The 25,298-nt window shown below is 36.8% G+C and overlaps 1 protein-coding gene across 11 annotated transcripts in view; it reads left to right on the forward strand.

Annotated features, from left to right (window-relative positions):
- The first annotated feature begins 2,634 nt into the window (after positions 1–2,634).
- The window catches only part of LOC128233936 (AMP deaminase 2-like), a 68,524-nt gene continuing 45,860 nt past the window's right edge, over positions 2,635–25,298 (forward strand). For 10 of the 11 annotated variants that reach the window (XM_052947825.1, XM_052947826.1, XM_052947827.1 and 7 more), the window contains exons 1-4: positions 2,635–2,785; positions 13,524–13,734; positions 21,371–21,421; positions 25,003–25,177. In XM_052947825.1, coding sequence (XP_052803785.1) covers positions 2,734–2,785; positions 13,524–13,734; positions 21,371–21,421; positions 25,003–25,177 — 489 coding nt within the window. In that variant the 5' untranslated portion in view covers positions 2,635–2,733. The remainder of the gene's footprint in view (positions 2,786–13,523; positions 13,735–21,370; positions 21,422–25,002; positions 25,178–25,298) is intronic. The other variant, XM_052947834.1, reaches the window with a different exon arrangement.

Genomic DNA, 25,298 nt, shown 5'->3' on the forward strand with positions numbered 1-25,298 from the left:
ACCCCAAGATCCACCTGAGCGTTATTCTCTGTACTAAATGAGCTTAATTGAGAGCATTCGTAATAAAACGGTGATTTATTTACATTATTTCGCGTCTGCTTTGAAATTTATTATTCTGTCCAAATTTGAAGGAAAAAAACATGTCCGAAGTGTCGTTTTGTCAGAAACATTTGCTACTGCATACCAAAATGCCGTGATTTTTACATTGACCTTCGACATACATAGGTCCAGTCCCAATTTATAAGCTGCATATACATCTACTGCCTATGGCACGAAATAAAAAAGAACCATTTTCTTAACGTATAATAAAGACAAAGTTTCTGAAGAAGCATTGGTTGTGATACTTTTGACATACTGACACTAGTCTGGGGCCACCTAGTGGCATAGTACAACATACCACTAGATCAGCCCGTGTTCAAGTTAATTTACGGACAAAGCTTTGAAGGCGTTGTTAACCGTGACCTTTAACCTTGACTTACTAGCCCCAAAAGCCAACTGGTCATGTAAAGGGGAGGGGCAACACATTCAATGAAGTTTCAACGTCCTAGGTGAAATCTGTATATTGCTTACTTATTTTCATAACACTGTCGATTGTGCGCTGACCTTTGACCTACTGATCCCCAAAACAATAGGGATCATCCACATGATTTGTCTAAGTTCAAACTTCCGCTGAAGTCACGGTCATTGGTCAAAATGTTACACAAGTGAAAGTGTGGACAATATTTGGTCTAACCTGGTGGAATTACGATAATTATTAGTACCATTTGATCCAGGTTTATCGACCGACACACTGGTCATCCGACAGACCGACCGACCGACCTTCCGAAATAAGGTGTCGGGGGCAAAAGTTAGGGGTCCCAACATAGATATTTCACCAAGTTTTATCGAAAAGTATTGAAAGCTATTGGTTTTAGTGTGTATTCAGTTGTGAAGAACCAGTTTTTCCTGGTCGTAATTAATTTCCTCATCCTAATATTTACCCCTCCTTAAAAGATGAATATAATAGAAAAACAATAGCTTAATTGTACTAATTGCAAACCGTTAACAATTTCTTGTTTAAATTTTGATAGTTCACAAGACGAGAAATATACGCCATATCGCGGAAAAATGGTTTATATGTTCGTGTCCATGCCATCATTAATCAATAAACTAATCAAGATACATAACACAATCGTGTTTGTAAGGCAAACAGTTATGAGGTTGTTTCCTATTACTTTTTTAATATGTCCCCCCAAAATAGGGAAGGTACGTCGGGATATTTGTATTTGTTTAAGATAAAGCTGAATCTCATTATCCTTCTTTAAAACAGCGATATTTTATCTCAAGTAGCCGTAAAAATAGCAATCCTTTAAAACAGTATATCTTGTGCGACTTTCCGAATCGACAAACTTGCCGTAAGGATATATCCAAAAGGAACAAAATAACGACCAGAAAAGAATTGCCAGATGGCAATAGAAAAAAGAAGGGTCGAGTGGAAAACCGGAAAAAATCGAACACTTTTTTGTAACGCCTTATGTGTCGTAATCAATTTACAAATATGAACCCATCATCCCGCTGTCAAAATCGACATTATATACATCTTTATTGCCACCATTTTCTGAATATTTACATACGAAACAATTTCGAAGAATATATACAACAATAATATAAAGGATAGATGCACAATGGCAAGATATCAAGTATGAAAACGGACATTAGCAATAGTCTGCAAGTGATCGCCTTAATAACTCAGTGGTAAGGTGTTCGCTTCGAGTTCGTAAGGTTGGAGGTTCAAACTCCGGCCGCGTCAAACCGAATGACGTTAAAATATGATATGGAACCATGCAGTAGGTTCCTTGCCTAACGCTCGGCATTTAACTGGTAGGACAGTGCAATGGTGTACACAGTACTGGCTAAATCTAGGAAAGTTTTATCCCGTGTATCGATGCTATACACCGAGCATGTTACAAAATAAAAGTTCTCTTCGCAAAGGCCTGAGGGCTAGAGTATCACACCCGGATCCCTTGTATCTCACTCTGTTTCTGCAAGTCTTCTTATATCTGGATTTGACGGGGAATAGCAGTCACTTACAGGGGCAGATCCAATATTAACGTGAGAGGGGTGCGTAACTTAGGGGCGAAACCGTAAAATTTTGACTTGCGCCCCTCCCTAAGAACCGAAATATATTTGAATGAATTAAAGTGTTGCAGGCGTGGGGTGGGGGGGGGGGGGTGCATTTAAACACAATTTATGTCGTAATGGCGTCACGTAAGGGTCTAACAACAATGCAGCTAATATGTGCAGGCAGAACTTGATAAACTCGAATTAATAACAAACAGTCTGCAGAGTACCTTCGCAACAAGCTTCGTGGCAGTTAGTATGTCAGTGCGCGCCACCGGGACGTTCGCGAGTACTCTAAGTATAGTACGGCTTAGTTACGGTGTACATGCACTAGTACATGTGTCCTCGTAGAGTGTAGCATCGTCGGATACACACGACTTACCTATTCTGTTAGCTCCATTTATGACATTCATGATAACGGGATTTAACGGAATGGATCAGGACTGTTTTTGTTTTATTTGTCAGGGGAAGTCACTGTGAAGAATTTGACAATAGCTATACAGTATGGTATTATGTAGCCTTCGAAAGTTCTAATCGAACAAGCAAATTAGTTTACAAAATTAACGTTCTGCGCTGCACAAATTGCCGTTGTTAATTTTCATTTATTGCAGAGAACTTTTACACTATCAGAAAATGAGTGAAAATGACGCGTCTAATAGCGCTGGGCACAAGGTTTGCAATCCTGGTGAGCAAGTTTACTTATGATTACAACTTAAACGTTTTTTTTAGAAATTATTACAAGCATCCTTTATTTATTTATACTATTTATATAATCGATATACATACACAATCTTCGTGAACTGTACTGTCTGTTAGTTTCAAATATAGGGGCATTAAATTGTTTATTTTGTGTTGCTTTTATAGGTACGTCGAAAAACAATGAGCCTATACTTCACACAGGCATCTGGATCATTGTTTGTCACTTAAATGTTGTTTAAAACCATTTTGGGTACATACAATGAGATAAACAACACATCTGAAGATATTTAGTGTCTTTCATATACAAAAAAGAAACAAGATATGTAACTCAAACTTACCCGATTTCACGGTAGAGTCCAGTTTTATGCAAATTTCTCAACCAACATAAAAACAATCCATTTTTAAATAAGTGACATGGAAAGAAGAGTCAGTTACCTTTAAAATGGTGTGCGATATGTTGGTATATCTATAATGTCTTTAGACAAACAAGCATAATTCAATGTCCAATTCTCGTGTTTTTCTTTAGTCGGAAAGAGTACAGCAAATTCAAATCTTCAATTTTCCCCGTGTAAACAGTACTAATGACAGTCCATTTGAAGTTATTTTATGCTTCAGTGTACAGATAAATTAATTCCATTCCTTAATATCACCATAAGACTAACACCACAGTTTAAGAAACAACCGTATCAGTTTTTAAATTAAATCCTCTTTAAATTTCGTAGGCAGCCTGCCATTTTACCGACAAGTGCCCAGATGATGTCATTGACATGTATATTTAACATCTTTGTACCGGCTTGAATGTGAGCCACACAAGCTTGGATGGGTCAAATACTCTTCTTTGGAGGTTGATCAGAAACATCTGAGCGTTGGCAGCCTCAAACAAAATTTTAAAGTGGATTTAATTTGAAGATTGATACGTTTGTTTCTTGTTAGTCTTATGGTGATATTAAGAAATGGAATTAATTTATCTGTACACTGAACAGGGGCGTACCTAGGTGAAAATCTAGGATACGCACAGTCTAGGGGGGTCCGCCCCCCCGCAAAATTTTGAAATCCAACATCGCATTTGGTGCTATCTAGGGGCCTTTTCGCACGTATAAAAGCATACAAATAGATGAATATTTACCTTAATTACCATTGTTAGTCCCGATATTTTTTTATTATTTTTTTCCAAAAATCAATACTTGTATTTGATTTAAATAAACAAAAAGATCTGGGGTGATGGGTGGCGTCTCTATTTAACATCCAATCCGCTGAATAATTGAGATATTGCGTTGACCAGAAAGGCTTGCGCACCTCACCGGTATATTTAAACCACATGCGGAGACTGAGACTAAACGCACCTGTTAATGTGCTTTGCTGTGGCGTTTACATGCAATTTATCACTCAGGCATACAACTATCGTAACCGGATCAGTTATTTCTTACTCTTCTGATAAGCTCATATTCCAGTAGCTTCTTAAGATTATGTTTTTCTTAATTGTTAAGTATGAGTGTTTTGATTGGACTAAATTTAAAAGCAAAAAAGTTAAAAAAAATCTTAAACTGAAGAAGCGAATGCAATATATTACCTAGACTTCAACAACATGTTACATAATAGTTATCGGTAGGATATTAGGAAGAAATACAGTCAAACCAGTTTTAAGCGACCAGTCAAAACCAAAAACTAGGACAAAAGGTGTTCAATTAATGCAGAACGCTTTTATAAGAGCGTTCTAGAATAGTTTCTTTTGGCATTAAGTCACCAGCTGTCATTAATAATCTTCAATACTGTTTGTTAATGACCGTCTAAGAATAAGATACAGTCAACCTGTCTTTAGCGGATCTATTCCCTAAATATGGCACTGTGCATAACAATGGTTATTATACCCCCCAAAACAAAGTTTGGGGGGGTATACTGGAATCGGGTTGTCCGTCTGTCTGTCCGTCCGTTTTTTTTTTGTCCGGGATTCATCTTTGTCGTTATTGAACAAATCTTTTTCAAACTTTCAGATATTAAAGGCCATGATGTAAACTTGCGCCTCTGTGAAATTGGTACGGGTCACATGACCCTGACCAGAGTTATCTCCCCTTGATGTGTTAAAGTAGGCAAAATAAGCCCTGTCCGGGATTCATCTTTGTCGTTGTTGAACAAATCTTTATCAAACTTTCAGATATTAATGGCCATGATGTAAACTTGCGCCTCTGTGAAATTGGTACGGGTCACATGACCCTGACCAGAGTTATCTCCCCTTGATGTGTTAAAGTAGGCAAAATAAGCCCTGTCCGGGATTCATCTTTGTTATTATTCAACAAATCTTTATCAAACTTTCAGAAATTAATGGCCATGTTGCAAACTTTCGCCTCTGTGAATTTGGTACAGGTCACATGACCCTGACTGGAGTTATCTCCCCTTGATGTGTTAAAGTAGGCAAAATAAGCCCTGTCCGGTATTCATCTTTGTTATTATTCAACAAATCTTTATCAAACTTTCAGAAATTAATGGCCATGTTGTAAACTTTTGCCTCTGTGAATTTGGTACAGGTCACATGACCCTGACTGGAGTTATCTCCCCTTGTAGGCAAAATTAGCTTTGTCCGGCCTAACTCCAGGGCAAACAACCTAGACATGGAGGGGTGGGGGGTATTCGTTAGCCTATGGCTTACAGTTCTAGTTAAATTCTGAATAAAAGAGCCAGGCGACGATCCTTTTTTCTTGCAAATATGTCAACGACATGTTCGGCGTTGATATTGCGTTCGCTTTAAATGTTCATCAAACCCAGGCCTGACATTCGCTCAGTTGTCATGGTACTCCTCAAATACGTTTTGACTCGACGCATTATCGAAAATGAGCGCTCAGTCGTGGCCGTTGCTACTGGCATACACAACAGAACCATAAGGCAGATCCTTATGTTAGGATACGATGCCTCAGTAGCTACGTCCAATGCTTTTTCCAGGGTTGAGTAGGGAGCAGGTGAAGTTACAGTCCACTTCGCTGTCCAACGTTGACACTCTCGCTCGAAAGTCGGCTCGTCATCTGACAGGTCTAACTTGAACTCCTGGAATATTTCTATCGTTACGGCATGGGTGAGACCGTCGACCTGCAAATAAATCTTTATTGTATTTTCGCACTTATGCCATTTAAATATATGCGGCTAATGATCCGGTGCTTATTAGATTAAAGGGTTTCATTTGTTTCATTAGGATTTTCTTATTATTGTGGAAACGATCAATAATTATTTAATTTTAATATCTTTAATGCATGCGCATGTAAATAAGTTAGCATAAATGCTACACGATTATTTGGTAAAAACGCACGTGATGAATCAGCTCACATACAGTATTTATGTACTGTGAAATCATTAATGTTCGTGGGCATGAAATTTCGAGATGCGATCGTCCTAGATCGTCTGCATAATATCCACGCGCTGGGCCGTGATTTCCGTCTTCTACCTCACTCGGTTTATGACACTCGCTTATGTGGTACGACATGCCAATTAGTGCATATACCCATGTCACTTATCGATTTAATTGGAAATAAAGGTAATAAAAGAGGATGTACCCTGATCATAAATACAGATAGGGGAAGCCATTGAATGCCAATTAAGAATTTTGCAAACTGTGAAAACACCGAAAAGGTGCGTATATTGTCACGTTCGGTGCTTAGTAACCTTCAATGTACTAGTAATCGATTAATTATTTCATTAAATAAAAAAAATCGAGTACAGACACTCATCACGCACATCTTGTAAACTTGGTGATTTTCATTTACAGCACACATTTAAACACGTGCTTATAACTGTCATTTGCTGCATAAAACACATTTAATTGATTTCGTTCATTATTTGTTAAAGGCAGTTACAATATATTAACAGAATAATGATCGTAAGTTATACAGTGAGACAGGTTTTAACACTGAATACTGCGACCTCTGTAAATAATATACTAGAGTATGTACGTAACAAGGCAATTGAAAAAGTGAATAAAGGGTTTATATTTCGTGGGATCTTGAATTCGTGGATCACCCAACCCACGAAAACCACGAACATTAATGCCCCACGAACATTAATGATTTCACAGTATTCAGATATTAACCCGTTCACTGGCAGGCAAGTCGTGTACATGCGCGATATTTTTTCAACTTCCGATTTTGTTTTCTCACACTCCCTCGACCTTTTGGTAATATCATTGTGAAAATGTCAAACAACTTGGATCCAAATGAGACGCCGAGCTACTCGGCGTCTCATTCGGATCTAAGTTGTTTGAATATATAATGATACTCGGGTAAGGCAGTGAACGGGTTAAAACCTACATGGTATTACCAATGTAGTTTTATGATTGGTGCATTGCAGCACAAACTATTCGTTTTATTCCTTGATTACACAACCTTTGGAGGCAGCAGATACTGTGCCTTGTGCCGTCCATTGCCTTTCAACAGCCATGCGTCTAGATCAACAAGCAAATGGTCTACGAACGGCAGGTACATGTTTGTCTTCCAGTACTGGGAAGGGGTCTCTGCTGGAGCGTTCGGTCTGTGAACTTGACGTCCAAATCGCCGTGGGACCGACGGCTCTACATCGACGTCGTGTGCAGTTGATACTGACTTGTCGTAAAGCGCATCCCATACGTCGGCATCGTTACGTTCAGCCTAAACAGGAATATATACAGGATGTACTACACAAAAACAACCGTAAACGCATATTTAATAGCTGTAGAAAATGGCAGCTCTGAATATCTACTAGATGAACAAAATGACACCTTGTGTCAGAAGCTGTGTAAATGCTTATTAAAACTATTTGAGAAATATACGATCCGTCATGGGTTTTCTTTGGAGATCAACATTTCTTAATTGGGTCTAGAAATTAACAGCTATTAACCGAGACAATTTGCGAGGTTAATAAATGTCTTTCTCGAGACGAACTTAAGAAATCTGGATCTCAAAAGAAAACGAGTGACGGATTATTGTTATTACCTAAACAGTTTTGTGTATAGAATGCGGTGCGTACGAATTCACTTCGTTTTTTTGTTATCACACATGTTCCGTGAATTGTTCTCAAATCGAAGATAAGAGTATTTATGTGATAAAAGGGCATATCAAAAGTAGATTGAAGGTCTTGCAGGGCACACCACATGCAAAACAAACAGCCACCCAATCAGATCAAGACCAGACGGCACAGAAAGGTGGTGCAACGTGAATATCCTGGTCGCACATAGCAAACGGTGGTTCCTGCTGCGCTGCGCATAAAACTATAACTGGTAGCCCTTTAAAAAGTATATAATCGTTTAAACCCATTCACTAGAAGTTTGAAGCCTTTGCCGTTTAGTTTGTTGTCGTCCTTTCTGCTAGATAGTTTTCCTTGTCTTCATATATGTTATTGTAAAAGAGTCTAACAATGTTTATGAAGTAAAGGTTTAAAGATTACCTGTAGCATCGCTATGACAACACAAGCTTCACTGGCAGCTTCTAAGAGGTCACACGACTTGTCCTGCAAAAGCTTAGACAGGCGTACCAATCCGGACAATACATGCTCAACAGCAACCAAGGTGACGATAAAGCTGAAATTCTGGATTGAATGGTTATATCCTGCTGCCTTCGAGTCACCATAGTTGTTAGCTAGCTCTTCGAGGGATGTCACCACAAAGCTTTACCATATACATATATTCACGATGTAGCTTGTGTTGAAACACTAATGTGGATATGGTTTCGTTTTTGGTTTCGCAGCTTTCAAAAATATTTCAGTTAATTCTTGGTTGGTTAGTGATACTAGAAAATTTGATCTATAATTAAAAATGAACTATAATTGTATTGACTATTAAACAGCTGTAGATGGCATAAACACAATAATGCGTATCCTGTTAAGCACGACTTTAAACGCAATAACAAGCCCTACGCTATGAAGACCGAGATCAGCCTGCTTAACCCTTTCGCCACCGAAGTTGCTTAAATGCGCATTTGGAAAGGTGCAGTCACAGACCAGACACCGCCATAAAAGGTGGCGCCTGATCTGGGACTGCTCTAGTTTTCAACCACTTTTATTCCCGCGTTAACCATTTCGGAATGGTCAAAGTTAATTTATTCCTCCACGTTTCGGAATAAGCAAAGTTTATTTATACATCCCATTATTTATTTTTGTTAAAATATTGTATCTAAAACTAGTCCTGACCGCAACCTTAAAATATGTCGGCGACAGAATAACCATGTAATTTATTCCTCATTGTTCCGTAATAACAGTTTTAAGAGATGAGCTCATACATTGGTAAGAGATAAGCAGTTATGATGACATATCTGTTTTTAATTCAAAAGTACAGTAAAACTGCGATCGCTCGAGGTCGCCAGGGACCGAGCCAAAACCTCGAGGGAACCGATGTTTCGAAAGACCCGATTTTCAATTTTCCAGTTTGATATGAAATATCTTTCAGTGTATTTTAAGTTTGAAGTCGTCAAACAGACTGTTTACCAAGACACCGATTATGTGTTGCGTTGTAGAAATCGCTAATATGTTCAAAGTTTGTCTTAAAATAAATGTAAAACGCAAAAGAAAAAAACAATAAATGAATAAATAGAAATGTTTATTTTAACAAAAAAGCAACATTTGTATCACAGTACATATTTTGGCATTAGTCAGATTTAAGTTTCGCAAAATCAAGGATTGTTGATTGGCGCATCTTGTGACAAGATGTCGGTTTCGCGAAACTGTTCAATCCGATGTTGAATTGAAATGGTAGTGTTTTATTCATATTTTTATTACTCATTTAAATTTCTCACAATTAACTTCTTATCAGTAACTTCTCATAATTATCATCTCAAATGCCCATATCAACTAATATCGGTCATGCGTTAACAATGAAAAACGGTTTTTCACACCTTATCAAATTCCCTTTCAACTCTCATTGCAATTTTTACAACTTGCGAAAATTTTAACACCTAGCAAATGTTTATTTTGGAACACGCGTTCGGGAAAAAGTGTGAAATTATGTCCTCGAGGGAGCCATAAGGTTTTGTGCACGATTTGTGTACTTGGGACCGAGGATATTGCTCGACTGCTCGACATAATTAGGTTTGAGGCAGCATGGGTATATTTTATATGAAAATAGATTAAAAAGGAAAAAAGTTCGGGACCAAGCTCCGACCTCAAGGGAACGCCGGTTCTCGAGCCACCGCTTGTTCGAGTGAACGCAGTTTCACTGTATATATGGGTTATGTCATATGAAAAACTAATTTCGGAAATTTGCGAACAGTGAAAAAACAGATCAGTTGGCGGCTCAGCACAGTTTGAAAAATATTTCCCCTGTTCTTCATATAGATTTTAAATCGTAATTTACGAGTATTAAGAATGAGTGTGACCAACACTCAGCAATTACCTCACTAAGTGTGTGTGTTTGTTTAATGCGGCTAATAACAATATTAGCAAAGCTTACGTGTAAGAACAGAGGAATGTATGCAAGGCGTCGGATCTGGCGGCCCACCAAGTCTCGCACAAGGACTGCAACTTCGTTCGCCTTTCCATTTCTTCACGGCACATGTTGTCGTTGTTGAGGTTTTCTTTGAAATGAAGCAATATCTTTGCCGAGTAATTGAAGGCTGTACTACGGACATCATGTTTCTGGCAAAAACCTCCTCCGACGCATGTATGATCGCCAGGTTAAGCTGTGTGCCTTGCAGTGAGTATATACCCCCCCCCCCCCCCAGCCTTTACTTTTTATTGCATTTTTGGAACTTTTATTTTTTCGCTTTTTCTGACGAAGTGTACGCATTGGCGTACTGGCGTATGCCTGGGTACGCGCCTGCTGAAACATAAAATAACTTCAAATGGACTGTCATTAGTACTGTTTACACGGGGAAAATTGACGATTTGAATTTGCTGTACTCTTTCCGACTAAAGAAAAACACGAGAATTGGACATTGAATTATGCTTGTTTGTCTAAAGATTTTATAGATATACCAACATATCGCACACCATTTTAAAGGTAATTGACTCTTCTTTCCATGTCACTTATTTAAAAATGGATTGTTTTTATGTTGGTTGAGAAATTTGCATAAAACTGGACTCTACCGTGAAATCGGGTAAGTTTGAGTTACATACCTTGTTTCTTTTTTGTATATGAAAGACACTAAATATCTTCAGATGTGTTGTTTATCTCATTGTATGTACCCAAAATGGTTTAAACAACATTTAAGTGACAAACAATGATCCAGATGCCTGTGATACTTCAGTAATCCCGACAGTATTTTAAGAAAACTTCAAAATTGATCCGGAATTAGGCAACTGCCCAGTATATGCAACTGCAACCTATCTTTGTAAAAATTGGAACTGCAACCTATCTTTGTAAAAATTGGAACTGCAACCTATCTTTGTAAAAATTGGATCTGCAACCTATCATTTTCTTTTCGTTCTCATATCTTTTAAAATCATTAAAATATTTGTTCACAAATACCCGTACCTGTTATATTTAAACAAAACTTAAGTGTTTTATGCGGTTTTCCCGAACTTTTATCTCATTTTCTACTAAATCTGAGCCAAAATGATAAATGGAACTGTAACCTACCAGTCGGATTGTGTACATGTTGGAAACATTGCAGAAGTGTTCTCGAAAACGGTATCAGTTTTAAGGAAAATATGGATATGTAAATACACACTAGGTAGGTAGGCATATGATAGGCTATGTTTAAATTCCAAGAAACTATCATAATTATAGGTACATGTATTACGTTGATTTTCGGCTTGAGTCGAGCGTTTTGGTGACGCCATCTTGCACTGAAACCAACCATTTGGTCACTGACTGAACCTTTCAATTAAAACAGATGAAAAGGAAAACAAACAAATATGACGATTTTAAGTTTATTTCAGAAAGCAAACGATCACATATGAAAACATTAATATTCACATTTACAATTATAGGATAAACACATATTTCGTTCATTATTATTCAAATTATTATAATATTTTATTAAAAATACATTGATGTTTAACATTGGAATTTCCTGGGATTTTTCAGCTACATTAAAGATAATTTTTCATACTGAGCACTAATATTCAAGTATTTATTAACAAATTTAAGACCAATGAGTGAATAAATTAAAAACAACAACAAATGTTTAAAAACATTATAAATGATGGTCCGTAAGTTTCTGAAGATGGTCCATAATGTCCCTAAATCTGGTTCGTAGTGTCCCTAAATCTGGTCCGTAATCGTAATGTCCCTAAATCTGGTTCGTAGTGTCCCTAAATCTGGTCCGTAATGTCCATGGTCCGTAGTGTCCATGGTCCGTAGTGTCCGTGACCCCATGTATCTACATGTGTATCATGGCTTTTGTGTTTTTGACAGTCTGAAAAAAACACATTAAAACAGACTTTTTTCTCGCTATTTTGTGCCTGGATGTCAATACAAGTATAAAGCATTTATTTCTTAATTAAAAAATACATGCAGGATATTTAAATGACTGCAAAATATTAATTTTGCAGTGATTTTTTTAAAATTATTTTTAACACCTTTGCCTTGCTAATTGGGAAAAAAAAGTCGACTTTGGGGAAAAATACAAAATCAGGCCAAAACAGCTACAGTTGATAACTAAATATATCTCAAAAATAATGACGAAAGTGTTTCAACTTAGGTACTCACCCAGTATAATATTTAACCGAGGAAACCCCTGGAGCTTATTTTTTCAATTATTTGGTGACCTTTTCTCTTTATCAGATTTCAATTGAACTTAACAAATTTGTAGAACAGCTTGGGAGCATGTGTTACATATATCATTTATGCATTCATATCAAACATCAGCATCACACTTTTAGGTTTATGGAACCTATTGCACTTATATGAAAAAATAATGTTTGTAGCAACATAGCGTTTTTGCTTTCATATCAAAGTTCAGGGTAACAAATAGTGACCAATGGGGCCTGATAGCAATTTTGTAGTATTATATAATTCAAATACAAATGTAAAATAATAATTAATCTCTAATTTTTATGACCTCTGTTAATGTTATGCAAGAATTTTTTTTAATAATTTCGTTCATTCACAATCATGTTCTTAGGTCAGGAAAGTCTTTGGTTTTATCATAAGTAAGTTAAGTTTAAATTGGCCCCAAAATTAGTAAATACAATCAGTATCATAACAAATTTTGGATGTAAAAGAAAAATATAAACATTCATGACCAGGTAGATCCAGCAGTTTAAGCGAATATCTTTAAAATTCCTTTAATGTAAAGTAACGTATGGCAGTCACAAGCGAAATTCTTATGCATCGGAATAAATATTTTGAATGTAATTCAGAGAACACAGAGTAATGGTAAATCTATGAAGGTATAAATTGTTGTGATCTGCTTTAACCTTTTGTACTGAACTTGAAATAGAATCCAATTATATAATAAAGTCATAAAAGGGCGTGGGAAAGTTTTGTCACTGAGAAGGTTTTTTATCAGCAAACTCATTTTTTTTTTTTTATCTCTGTAAAATCATACGGCCAAAAAAAACCTCTGGTTAGGGTTACTCAACCCTACTTATTACATAGGTGCTGACCCTACCATTTTTTTAGTCTGTCGGTTTAATTAACACTTTGCATCAAAAAAGGAAATAGAAAAGTGTGTTTTATATGAAGTTTATAAAGCTTTATACTAAAGATTACTTTAAGCCATTTCATAATAATGACAATAACGTTCGAACATAAAGCCTAAAAATCTTCTTTTGAGAACTTCTTTTTGAATATTTGTGACTTTAATTATAAATATGTTTTTCTAATTTTTTAGAATCAGCTCCGGCCAACTCATTTGAGCCACACTCCCTGAAATTCCCTTCCAAAAATCGTGAAGGAGAGGAAACGCTCCGAAGCCTTGCAGACACATACATGCAGCGACAGATGCAGGGTAGAAAAGAAATATCTGCCCCATACAAGCAGGCTACGTACCCTATTGAGCAGAAAGAAGACCTGCAGTATTTTGAACGACAACTGAGTTCAAGGTGGGTTCTTTTTATGCCCCCTTTTGAAAAAAGTGGGGTATATTGTTTTGCACATGTCGGTCGGTCGGTCGGTCGGTCTGTCGGTCGGTCGGTCGGAATACCAAATGGTTTCCGATCAATAACTTGAGAACGCTTTGACCGAGGGACCTCATACTTGGTATGTGTATTGGTCATCACCAGCAGATGAACCCTATTGATTTTGAGGTCAGTGGGTCAAAGGTCAAGGTCAGTGTGACCTTTACATGAAAAACGGTTTCCGATCAATAACTTGAGAACGCTTTGACCCAGGAACCTCATACTTGGTAGGTGTATTGGTCATGACCAGCAGATGAACCCTATTGATTTTGAGGTCAGTGGGTCAAAGGTCAAGGTCAGTGTGACCTTAACATGAAAAACGGTTTCCGATCAATAACTTGAGAACGCTTTGACCCAGGGACCTCATACTAGGTAGGCTTATTGGTCATGACCAGCAGATGAACCCTATTGATTTTGAGATCAGTGGGTCAAAGGTCAAGGTCAGTGTGACCTTTACATGAAAAACGGTTTCCGATCAATAACTTGAGAACGCTTTGACCCAGGAACCTCATACTTGGTAGGTGTATTGGTCATGACCAGCAGATGAACCCTATTGATTTTGAGGTCAAAGGTCAAGGTCAGTGTGACCTTAACATGAAAAACGGTTTCCGATCAATAACTTGAGAACGCTTTGACCCAGGGACCTCATACTAGGTAGGCTTATTGGTCATGACCAGCAGATGAACCCTATTGATTTTGAGGTCAGTGGGTCAAAGGTCAAGGTCAGTGTGACCTTTACATGAAAAACGGTTTCCGATCAATAACTTGAGAACGCTTTGACCCAGGGACCTCATACTTGGTAGGTGTATTGGTCATGACCAGCAGATGAACCCTATTGATTTTGAGGTCAGTGGGTCAAAGGTCAAGGTCAGTGTGACCTTTACATGAAAAACGGTTTCCGATCAATAACTTGAGAACGCTTTGACCCAGGGACCTCATACTAGGTAGGCTTATTGGTCATGACCAGCAGATGAACCCTATTGATTTTGAGGTCAGTGGGTCAAAGGTCAAGGTCAGTGTGACTGTAAGCTGAAAAAAGGTTTTCTGATTGTCCATATTTTTTTAATGCATGCACAGATGATTGGGATTGATGTATAAATGTTTGTATAGAAATGATTTTCTTTTATGTTACTATTTTAGTTGGGCATTTATTTGCCTTCTTAAGTTATCATAAGTAGATGACCTGCCTCATATGCATCCAATGACAAATCAGCTGTCATTTCAGTCCATGCATATTTCATTCAATTGTCCAAATATTTCTGGCAACTTGGCGCTCAGGGGGCATAATGTTTGACAAACATCTCTTGTTTGTAATTGGTGTTACAGTGTTCTCAATAACAATTTCTCACAGGCCAAAATGACACGCAAGTAAAATGAAATTTCACCTGTCGAAATTTGTGTGGGTAAATGAGTTGAGAAATAGTTAAAACTGTTCAGTTCAGTGAAAATTGTCTGCTTAATTGTTCATTTTGTGATGGTTTTGGCTCAAATATTTCAGATTACTATTGAGAACATTGCATTTATATTTAATTATATGAGTGGCATTTTGCAAAAAAAAGTTTCATAGCGCAAAGCTAATATTTATCATCACCCGAGGTTAAGGCTTTCATGGCCATGGGTTCACAATAACTTTATTTCTAAGGGATCCAGAAAAAACAACACCAGTTGATATTAGGTGTCACTTCCTGAAGTCAGAAATTTCACATTATGTATTGTATGGTGAAGAAAGGCTGCTATATTCTTCATTATAGTACTTTTAAAGTGTAAGCTACTTTAAGCATAAACGATAACCACAAAATGCTTAAAAATTTTTATTGTCAATGGACCACAATTTTTTATTTGACCAAGCAGTCTTGTTCATTTCAAGCCAAACTTGGAATTCCCAATGTAAGCCAAAATGACACATTTTTCCAAGTCTACAAGGAATTCTATCAGTACGAATAATGTGTATGAACAATGAGTACACAGCAGGGTTTTTCATTGTTTGCTTGTTTTGGGAATTTTATCATTAGTTTGCATGTTTGAGATGTTAAAATCTGGAGTATGCAGACCTGTTTTCTTTCAAAATATAAGGAATTATTTACAAATACTTTCAAACTTGAAACTTAAAGGGTGACAGTTTAGGAATTGTGTGTAATACAGTAAGATATAAAATATGACCACAGAACAATTTCAAACAAAGTTCATTTTGAAGACAGTTTGTGATAGCAATTAAGTCCTCTAGCTGATTTAGGAGGTCCCACTTAAACTGTCCAAGTTGTTTGATGTCAATATCAGAGAGAATGTATAAACATAATACACCAGATTGCATAAATTCAGACTAAAAATAACTTTTTTTTCTTGATTAAATTATCAACTAACCCAAATTAAAATTTGATGAGGGGCACATGCCCAAAGTTGCACTTCCATGATGTTGTGCCCTCTCTAAGGCCAAATCCTGGATCGGCCAATGAGTTCATAACTTTATGGCACACATTTTGCATCTACTCCCAGAATGAATGAAAGACCTCTTTCCGACTGGCAGTATGCACTATATATTATATAATTTATTATTTGCTTGATTTGGAATTAAATTGGCCCAGAGTTGGTCAAATATTTCAATAGCTATGGATGATTATTTGAAAGCTTGGTGTGTCACTTCTGATGTTCCAGTTGTAAATGTTTAAAGTAAATTAACCTGCGGATGACACTATTGCTTTGTTTGTTTTGTTGATACAATTGTATCTTCCTGTTCATGAGTAATATTTTAAAGCAAGTTAAAAAGTTTTTATAATTGTACACATGATTTAATTTCAAACGAATAGAAATTCACTGGAGAAATTAACAACATTTTTATAAATAAATCTATCATATTATGTAACTGTTGTTATGTATGTAACTGTAATTAATGAGTCACAAGTCAGAAAATACATAAGATATATATGATGTTGTTATTGAATTATGTAGCCAAAATGCACAACTGAAGTGTTTTACACCAATGAAAATATGAGAATTAATTAATGGCTGACTGGTTGTTAATCTTTGGTAGTGGATACTAAAACCTAGCACTCCTGTAGAACATGAACTGTCGGAAAGCTGCCAGCTTAAACCAGACATATGTTATTGGAATTTATGTGTGTTGGTTGCCATGGTATCAAATATACTGCTAGCTACCATAGACAGCAAGGACCAATACAGAAATATCATTGATTTATCAAGAAAATAACAAAATGCTAATACAGCAACTCTTGATGCAGACATATAATTTTGTAACAGTTTATTTTTTGCCTTCCCTGGTGACAAATGTATATTAAAAAGTCATGCCATACATAATAGTTCTATGACCAAAGCATTTTGTCATAAACAACATCTTGTGCATCTGTCCATGGCACCTTATACAAAGCAACCATGGCATCAATGATCAGACAAGCAATATAAGAATGTCATTGATTTTCATTCATTTGCCAATGAGACAAATGTAATTTTGACATGGAAACAGCTAGAACTTAGCCCCATTAATTAGGTACAAAAAAGTCATAAAGCTGAATGGACATTTAAAGTTTAATACATTACTTACAAAGGTGAATTAAGGGTTAAGTGATTAATTTGTTTGTAAATGTTGGTAGTGCTGCATCACCAATGTAAGTTACTATTTCATCAAAGCAACATTTTGATTTTTGACTTAAAGTATGTGTACATCCCTTGGCATTTATTTAAGTTAACGTATGCTCTGGTTTCACACATTCAAATGTACTGGCTATTTTTAGTGTACCAATATACATTGAATTAAACTTGTGTGTGTTTTCTTTTTTAAATGAACAATAAAGTGATGAAAACTTACATATAACAACTATTGATAATACATACTAATTATAATAAACTTCCCCATAATGTATAGCTGCTATTTTCTGTCTCTTGTTGCTCTTAAAACTTGAGAAATGAATAGTCAATATGTTATTACATTCAAATTGTTACCTATTTCTATTTTTAATCAGTGAGCCTTTTATCTTTTTCCTTCAATTTTTAGCTCATTAGTTTTTCAAAGAAAACAGTCAAGGCTATTGCGATATACAGCCTTTGTGTAAACAGCCTTTGTGTAAACAGCCTTTGTGTATACAGCCTTTGTGTAAACAGCATTGTGCTTAAACTCGAACCTTGGCCATTTCTAATAATCTGCTCAATATATCCAAATAACTTGGTACACATGTTGTCAGAGACTCTCTGGCTTTTTATAATTATTTTACCAGTTCGTTGAATAGAAACCAAATAAACAACATTGACATTTCCTTAGTTTTACTTCTGTATAATAAATATTATAAACGTATAATAGCCTTACTACATATAACTGCAAATGGTACAACAGCTTAACAAACAAAATAAAAAGGATTGGCAAAATATGGCTGTGAAAACGAACGGACTCCATGATAGGTCATAGTGACACACGGCTGGAAGTCCGAGTGGAAAAGAACCACGCAAGCCGAGAGAGGCTAGGCTGAGCCGGTGTATTAAATGTGTATTCAAAGTGTACTCCATTAATACTATAGTATCCTATGATATGCCCGTGGCGGAATAGACTGTTTGGCAAAATGCGACAACCCAGCAACTACGGTTTATGTGCAAATGCTCCTTACCAAAAGCAACTGCAAAACCCGCAATATACCCGCAATCTCCTAGCAACGCAACAATGCAACCCACAATTGCCAACAGCAAATGAAACATCCGCAATATATCTCCGCAATCTCATGGCAACACAACGCAATGCAACGCAACAACGCAACCACCGGGACGCCAAGTACTAGGACGTTCCCGGCCTTGAGCAACAGACATGCAACAGACTCCTTAAGAACTTGTTTTTCCAGCAACGGGGATAATAAACGTTATTTATATCTATATTCATCCTAATTAATTGATTTTAGTTTATAATTCCCAATTTGCCCTCTTGTTGATTCCCATACCGAGTGATAACTAGCGCCAAGGTGCTCGACCAAGGTAAAAGGTCTCAACAAGCCCAAATACATCTAAATCATAAATTATATATGTATGCATTTTTAAATTAAAATGGATGACAGCCTAGCCAGCTCTCGGCTTGCGAATTTTTTCCCGCCACAAAATTGTTCAACAATTTCCCCCCAAAATATTATGTTTATGAAATCAGGGCTTTTTCTGCCCATTTTGGGAAAAAGACCCTAGACATTTTGGGAAATTTTGCGTCGTGAAAATGTGGAAATTGGGAAATTTTACAGTGAAAAGAAAAAGCTGTCCAGTCTCCTGTGAATTAGGAAATGATTTAATATTAGTTTATTTTCCCTATAAAGGACCCACAATGGCTGAAATATCAATCCTTGGGGTATAAATATCTATTGCAATAAATCATGACAGATAATATTTCATATCTCTATATCTCTGAATGTGATGAAAATCAATGATTTCTGAGTTCAATTACCAAAAAAACTTCACATCACATAATTTATTAGGATGTTGAAAATGAACCAGTACAGGTAAAAAGAATTTCTAAAAAAAAAAAAAAAAAAAAAAGATTTTTTTTTTTTTGATTGGGATTTTTTTCTGAAGATTGGGAAAAATATCTTATATTTTGCTTTGGGAACGGGTCCGATAGTCGGACCCGTGGGTACTATAGAAAAAGCCCTGGAAATTATACGTAAGTGCATTATTGAATCCCTTAAAGCGTCAATATAAAATCCAATCCCAAGACAGCCGAGATGTACTCCTTCTGGGCGGAAAAACCTGATCCTCGTGTGAAATATCTATGTTGAGTAACCCATAAGCCCCTGTGTGGCCTGGTTATTTCGAGAGAAATTTGCAGGGGTTACATTTGCATTCGGGTTTGGCGGGGAATGACTGCAATTAATCTCAGCATGCCTTGCACCACACCGTGAACAGACATGGTTAAATTTACACATGACCCATGAGCAATTCCCTTTATTTAAATCAATGCACGCAAAACTTGTAGACGATTGTGTTTGGCTATGGTTTACCGGGACCGTTCGAGTTCCCTGGGGTGTGTCACGAACAATCATACAACGCCACCACAGATCATTATTAATTTTGAACCATGGTGACAGAGTTATGGCCTGGCGTAGCCTGAACTGCACATCATATGAGCGCCATGCAATGTTGCCTTGGCGTGAAGCACCCTCTCTAACATTGTACATAATATGTAACATTATATTGTAACATTTCGTTTGTTTTATGGGGTTGCTAAGCCAGATAGATGGACATGTAATTCAAAAATGCATCAGTCCACTTTTCGATGGATTGTACCTTTTCCTTGCACTGTTTTGGTTTGGCCTCAAGGGAGCCATCTAGTGATATTGACAGTGTGAAACTTTTACACATATCGTTCAATTCAATTGCCCCTTTTAACAAGATAGCCAAACTTATGTATTCTCCCCTCATTATTTGTTGCTTCAATTGCGTTGGTACATGTGATGAAAGATCATCGTTCGCTAACCTATACATGTCCATGCTACCATCAAAATTTGCAACCATTTGGAACTCTCCACCTTGGCCAGACCCCGCCAAGCCACACCCTGTATCTGAACGACTTTGCCTATTATCCGTAGGAACCACAGTTTCTGTGGTTAAAGGGGGCAAAATATGAGACCTAGCATTATATCATGGAAGTCAGTTACATTACCCTCATTGTTGTTTCCAAGCTCCGCGTCTGGCAAGGGTATCTGTGGCGCCTGTGGGAGTTGTGCTTCCAAATTGACACGAGGCGGTTGCCTTAGCCGCCGTGCACGTGGCTGTTCCTTTTCCCTTACTTCTGCTGCTTCCGCCACCTTCCTTTTCCTCCCTTTAGGGCGTCCTCTACCCGGCATTGTTGTATCAGGCATATTAAGCCACGAGTGTAAGATATTACAGTACTAAACTTCTTTAATTTTCTTATTTTTTCAAGAGCAATTTCGGTCCTCTCCGTAAGAGATTTCGCTAGCAAAGAAAGATTCCCGGTTCATAAACTGGTTTAATTTAATTCAAAAATGCACTTTAAACTAGTGTCAAATATCGAGAACCAGTCCGCATTGATTTGATCGATAGAGGCCGAGAGTGTTTCGATTGCTTAGCAACGGAACTACAGACCTTAAATTCAATCTCGCAAAAATAATAAAATTTATTTTTAAGCAAAATAAATTAACTTATTGAGCAATGCCCTTTGTTTGTTTGAAAACAAGAACAGTCAAGCATATAGGCATTTGTCCTCTCTGCATTCTTGTTTGACAACATGATTCTATTTTTTCTCTAAATACTTACACAATTGTTATTAGCTTCAACAAGCATATCAGCAATGATTGCTGTGACATGGCAGATTTACAAAGCTCAACATACTAGTGTTTTGCAGAAGTACATGCAGAGAGATCAAGAAAAAACATACTTTTATACTAGCCATGATTTATAAATGTTTTTACAGGGTTTTTATGTTTCTTCTTTAATTGACTTCAAAAAAGAATTTGTGAGAGCGAGTCTGAAATTATGTTAATTCTTGATGAAGTGTTTATTCACACTAATATTTGCATTTAGAATCCTTAACATTATATATCCGACCTTAACCTTAACATTTCAGGCCTGTGACCCTGATATCAGAAACAATAAGCCCTTCCCGAGATGATTTTCCGTGAGTGACATGCATCTTGTAACACTTGTAAATGCATGGATATTGTGTATACCCTAAATATAGCATGGCATGAGGGATATGTATTGTTAGTTTATTTATTCAGAGAATATGACTACAGTAGCAGCCATTTATTTTTATTGCTTGGCTTGCCAAGCAAAACTGTTTTGTTCATTTCAGCACTTAACATTTATTTCAAGTTTTCTGCTGTGCTCTTCTATCATGAGGAAATAAAATTCACATACAGGTTGTTAAGGGCCTTCCACAGAGCAAAAGTGGGTGGGGAAGGTAAAACATTAAAGCATTTCAAAAGTTCATGTTTTATTTAGTATTGAGGAATGATCTTTTTCGGAAGTAAAATATATATTCTTTGTGACATAGTAGGGGTAGTTTATCAGATTTTTGGATAAAAAAGCACTCACATTTTTTTTGGAAAAGTCTCGACATAATAACTTTTTTGTGTCAGAATGACTCAGACTACCCAATCAACAATGTCTTGTGGGTTCTTGATGATATATTTTCAAATCAGAAAGGTATTCAATAAAATAATGAAACATAATGGATTAAATTCATTTCCTGGTTACAAAAATGCAAATATCTTTCTTAAAATAGCTGCAACCACAACAAAGCCTCAAGACATTGCTGTTGGGTAGTACTGACAATCTTGTCACAAAAAAACAAACTCATTAAAATGTATTAAGACATATCCGGAAAAATGTATATGCTTTTTGATTGGAAATCTGATAAAATTATCTTTCGTAAAATTTGCTCAACTCCCAAATACAGGTACACATGTTGCAACGGATAGATGAATTATGCTTGCTATTCAAAACTAAATAAAAATTGATTTTTTTAACATTTTTAGTTTTGATCCTTCAAAAAACTTTTACACTGTGGAAGGCCCTTAAATAACAAACAGTCCACAACAATCTTAAATAGTGTATGTACAAACTAAAAGATAGCATGGCATTTACATTAATTTATAACATTTGTACAAATTATAAACTATTTAGTACATCTTAAATTTGGATATTATAAGAGTGCACATGGTCATTGCTGTAAACATTTGTAGTTTTTTTCCATACCTATCAATACCATATGAACCATGAAAAACAGAATGGGTATTACAGTAATATGATGTAACTGTGACACCATGGCCTCTTGGTCTGACACAAGTTAATGTGATGTCACTAGCAACTGTGACATCATGGCCTCTTGGTCTGACACAAGTTAATGTTATGTCACTAGCAACTGTGACATCATGGCCTCTTGGTCTGACACAAGTTAATATGATGTCACCAGCAAATGTGACATCATGGCCTCTTGGTCTGACAAAAGTTAATGTTATGTCACCAGCAACTGTGACATCATGGCCTCTTGGTCTGACAAAAGTTAATGTTATGTCACCAGCAACTGTGACATCATGGCCTCTTGGTCTGACACAAGTTAATAAGATGTCACTAGCAACTGTGACATCATGGCCGCTTGGTATGACACAAACTAATATGATGTCACTAGCAACTGTGACATCATGGCCTCTTGGTCTGACAAAAGTTAATGTTATGTCACCAGCAACTGTGACATCATGGCCTCTTGGTCTGACAAAAGTTAATGTTATGTCACCAGCAACTGTGACATCATGGCCTCTTGGTCTGACAAAAGTTAATGTTATGTCACCAGCAACTGTGACATCATGGCCTCTTGGTCTGACACAAGTTAATATGATGTCACCAGCAAATGTGACATCATGGCCTCTTGATCTGACAAAAGTTAATGTTATGTCACCAGCAACTGTGACATCATGGCCTCTTGGTCTGACAAAAGTTAATGTTATGTCACCAGCAACTGTGACATCATGGCCTCTTGGTCTGACACAAGTTAATAAGATGTCACTAGCAACTGTGACATCATGGCCGCTTGGTATGACACAAACTAATATGATGTCACTAGCAACTGTGACATCATGGCCTCTTGGTGTGACATGAGTTAATAAGATGTCACCAGCAGCTGTGACATCATGGCCACTTGGTCTGACACAAGCTAATGTGATGTCACTAGCAACTGTGACATCATGGCCTCTTGGTGCAAGTTAATATGATGCCATAATTGGCTCTTGTGGTCGAAAATAGAAAGGCTTCATCCATGATGTAACAAGTTTTGAATTTGATGGGTACTTTCAAAAAAAAAATCGCTAAAATATTTTTCACAGTATGCCCCACACTGCCTATTTTGAAATTGAACATGAAGTTATTTATGCTGGTTGAGGTTCATATATATGTATAACAGCCTTTTAACAATTTTATAGTCTTTACAGCTAGTGTAATCAGTCTAGACAGCATAACATATAGCTAGCACAGCATATTATTTCTGTATTTCCTGACTTATTTATTTATTCCACTTTTACTTACATTGGACACATGAAAATACGCCCATTGCAAATGATATAACTTCTATCATTTCACAAAGTTATGATTACAGAAAAAAGGATTAAAAATGATAGAAAATGTTTATGTTAAAGCACCCCTTCTAATCCATGAGCCTGAACTTATTCCTTGTAGCAAGGGTTATTTGCTTTTAATTCCCTGCTACATGTATATTTGTTGTTGTTTTTCAGCGAAGCCGACTTAACATTTACACAATATGTAGCTATGTCACACTCATCTTTATCCAATGCGTAAGGCTTGAACTTAACCAGTTATTATAAGTTATTGTTGCAGTATTCTTGTTTTGTGTCCAGTATTTTCTTAGTTCATTCAATTGGTTTGTGTGTTGTAACTTTTCAGTTGATTCAAATTGTGAAATTTTGTGACAAATTTTAATTTCAGTTTATAGCATATGAATTCATGCAGAAATACATGTACCTTAATTAATTTTGGTTAAACTGTGGAAACCTTTTAGTGCCACACATTTTTCACCAGATGCCACCCAAATCCATTATATTTGATGGAAGTTGGTGGCAAATTAGGGAAAGGTTGTGAAAAGGATAGGTGTATATTTAATTGCACCAGTATAAAATAAGTCATTTCGTCCGCCCGGTTAGCTCAATCGGTATAGCGTTGGACTGTGAATCAGACAATCCAGGTTTGATTCCCGGGCGGACCAGGGTCACTTCTGTTGTGATTGGTTATGAAATCCTTTCTACGACCATTCACACTGTACCACTACCCCTGGCACATAAGTTGTTAGTTTCTTGCAGAGGTGAAGGCACCTAGTACTGGTTAACCGCTTGCTAGTCTGCCCAGGATAGGTGTGCGGTGGTTAAGCTGTCACTCTGGGACCCTTCAATGGGCTCACGCTGGGACCCAGAGTATTCACTTCTAACACCACCATTGACCACCACCAATAAATCATTTCAGTTTCTACTTTTTTTAATCATGATCTAAGTTTAAAATTTCAAGCATAAAAGTAAAATAAATTAATAATTGAAATGGTCAATGAAGAAAATACTTTCATGAAAAAACTACGTTGAATTTTCTCTGGCATAGAGTAAAGGATGTCTTATAGTTTATTCGGGTCACTTTCGCTCAGAACCCAGTCTTGCAGTGCTATTAATAATTTGCAATAATTTATTTACATGTTTTTAGTTCTGGCACATTTCGTGGGGCGGGGGCGTCGGAAAGGGAGAATGGTATACCACTCCTGGAGCGGTTCCCATCACAGATTGAAGATGAGTTTGACGAGATTGAGGAAGTGAAGGAAGAGTACATCAATGCACCACTCTTCCAACGTATCCACATCAGCGGGGAGGACACTTCCGGGGTAGGTCTCCAGACATCATGAGAGTTCAGAAAAAGTGTCCGTCATTCAAAATGACTGCCTCCGATATTTTGTCGATCTGAAAGAAAATATGACCGTCTGTTGGTCTGAAAACATCCTTTTT

Source organism: Mya arenaria, chromosome 5, assembly GCF_026914265.1.
Source record: "Mya arenaria isolate MELC-2E11 chromosome 5, ASM2691426v1".
Classification (NCBI taxonomy): domain Eukaryota; kingdom Metazoa; phylum Mollusca; class Bivalvia; order Myida; family Myidae; genus Mya; species Mya arenaria.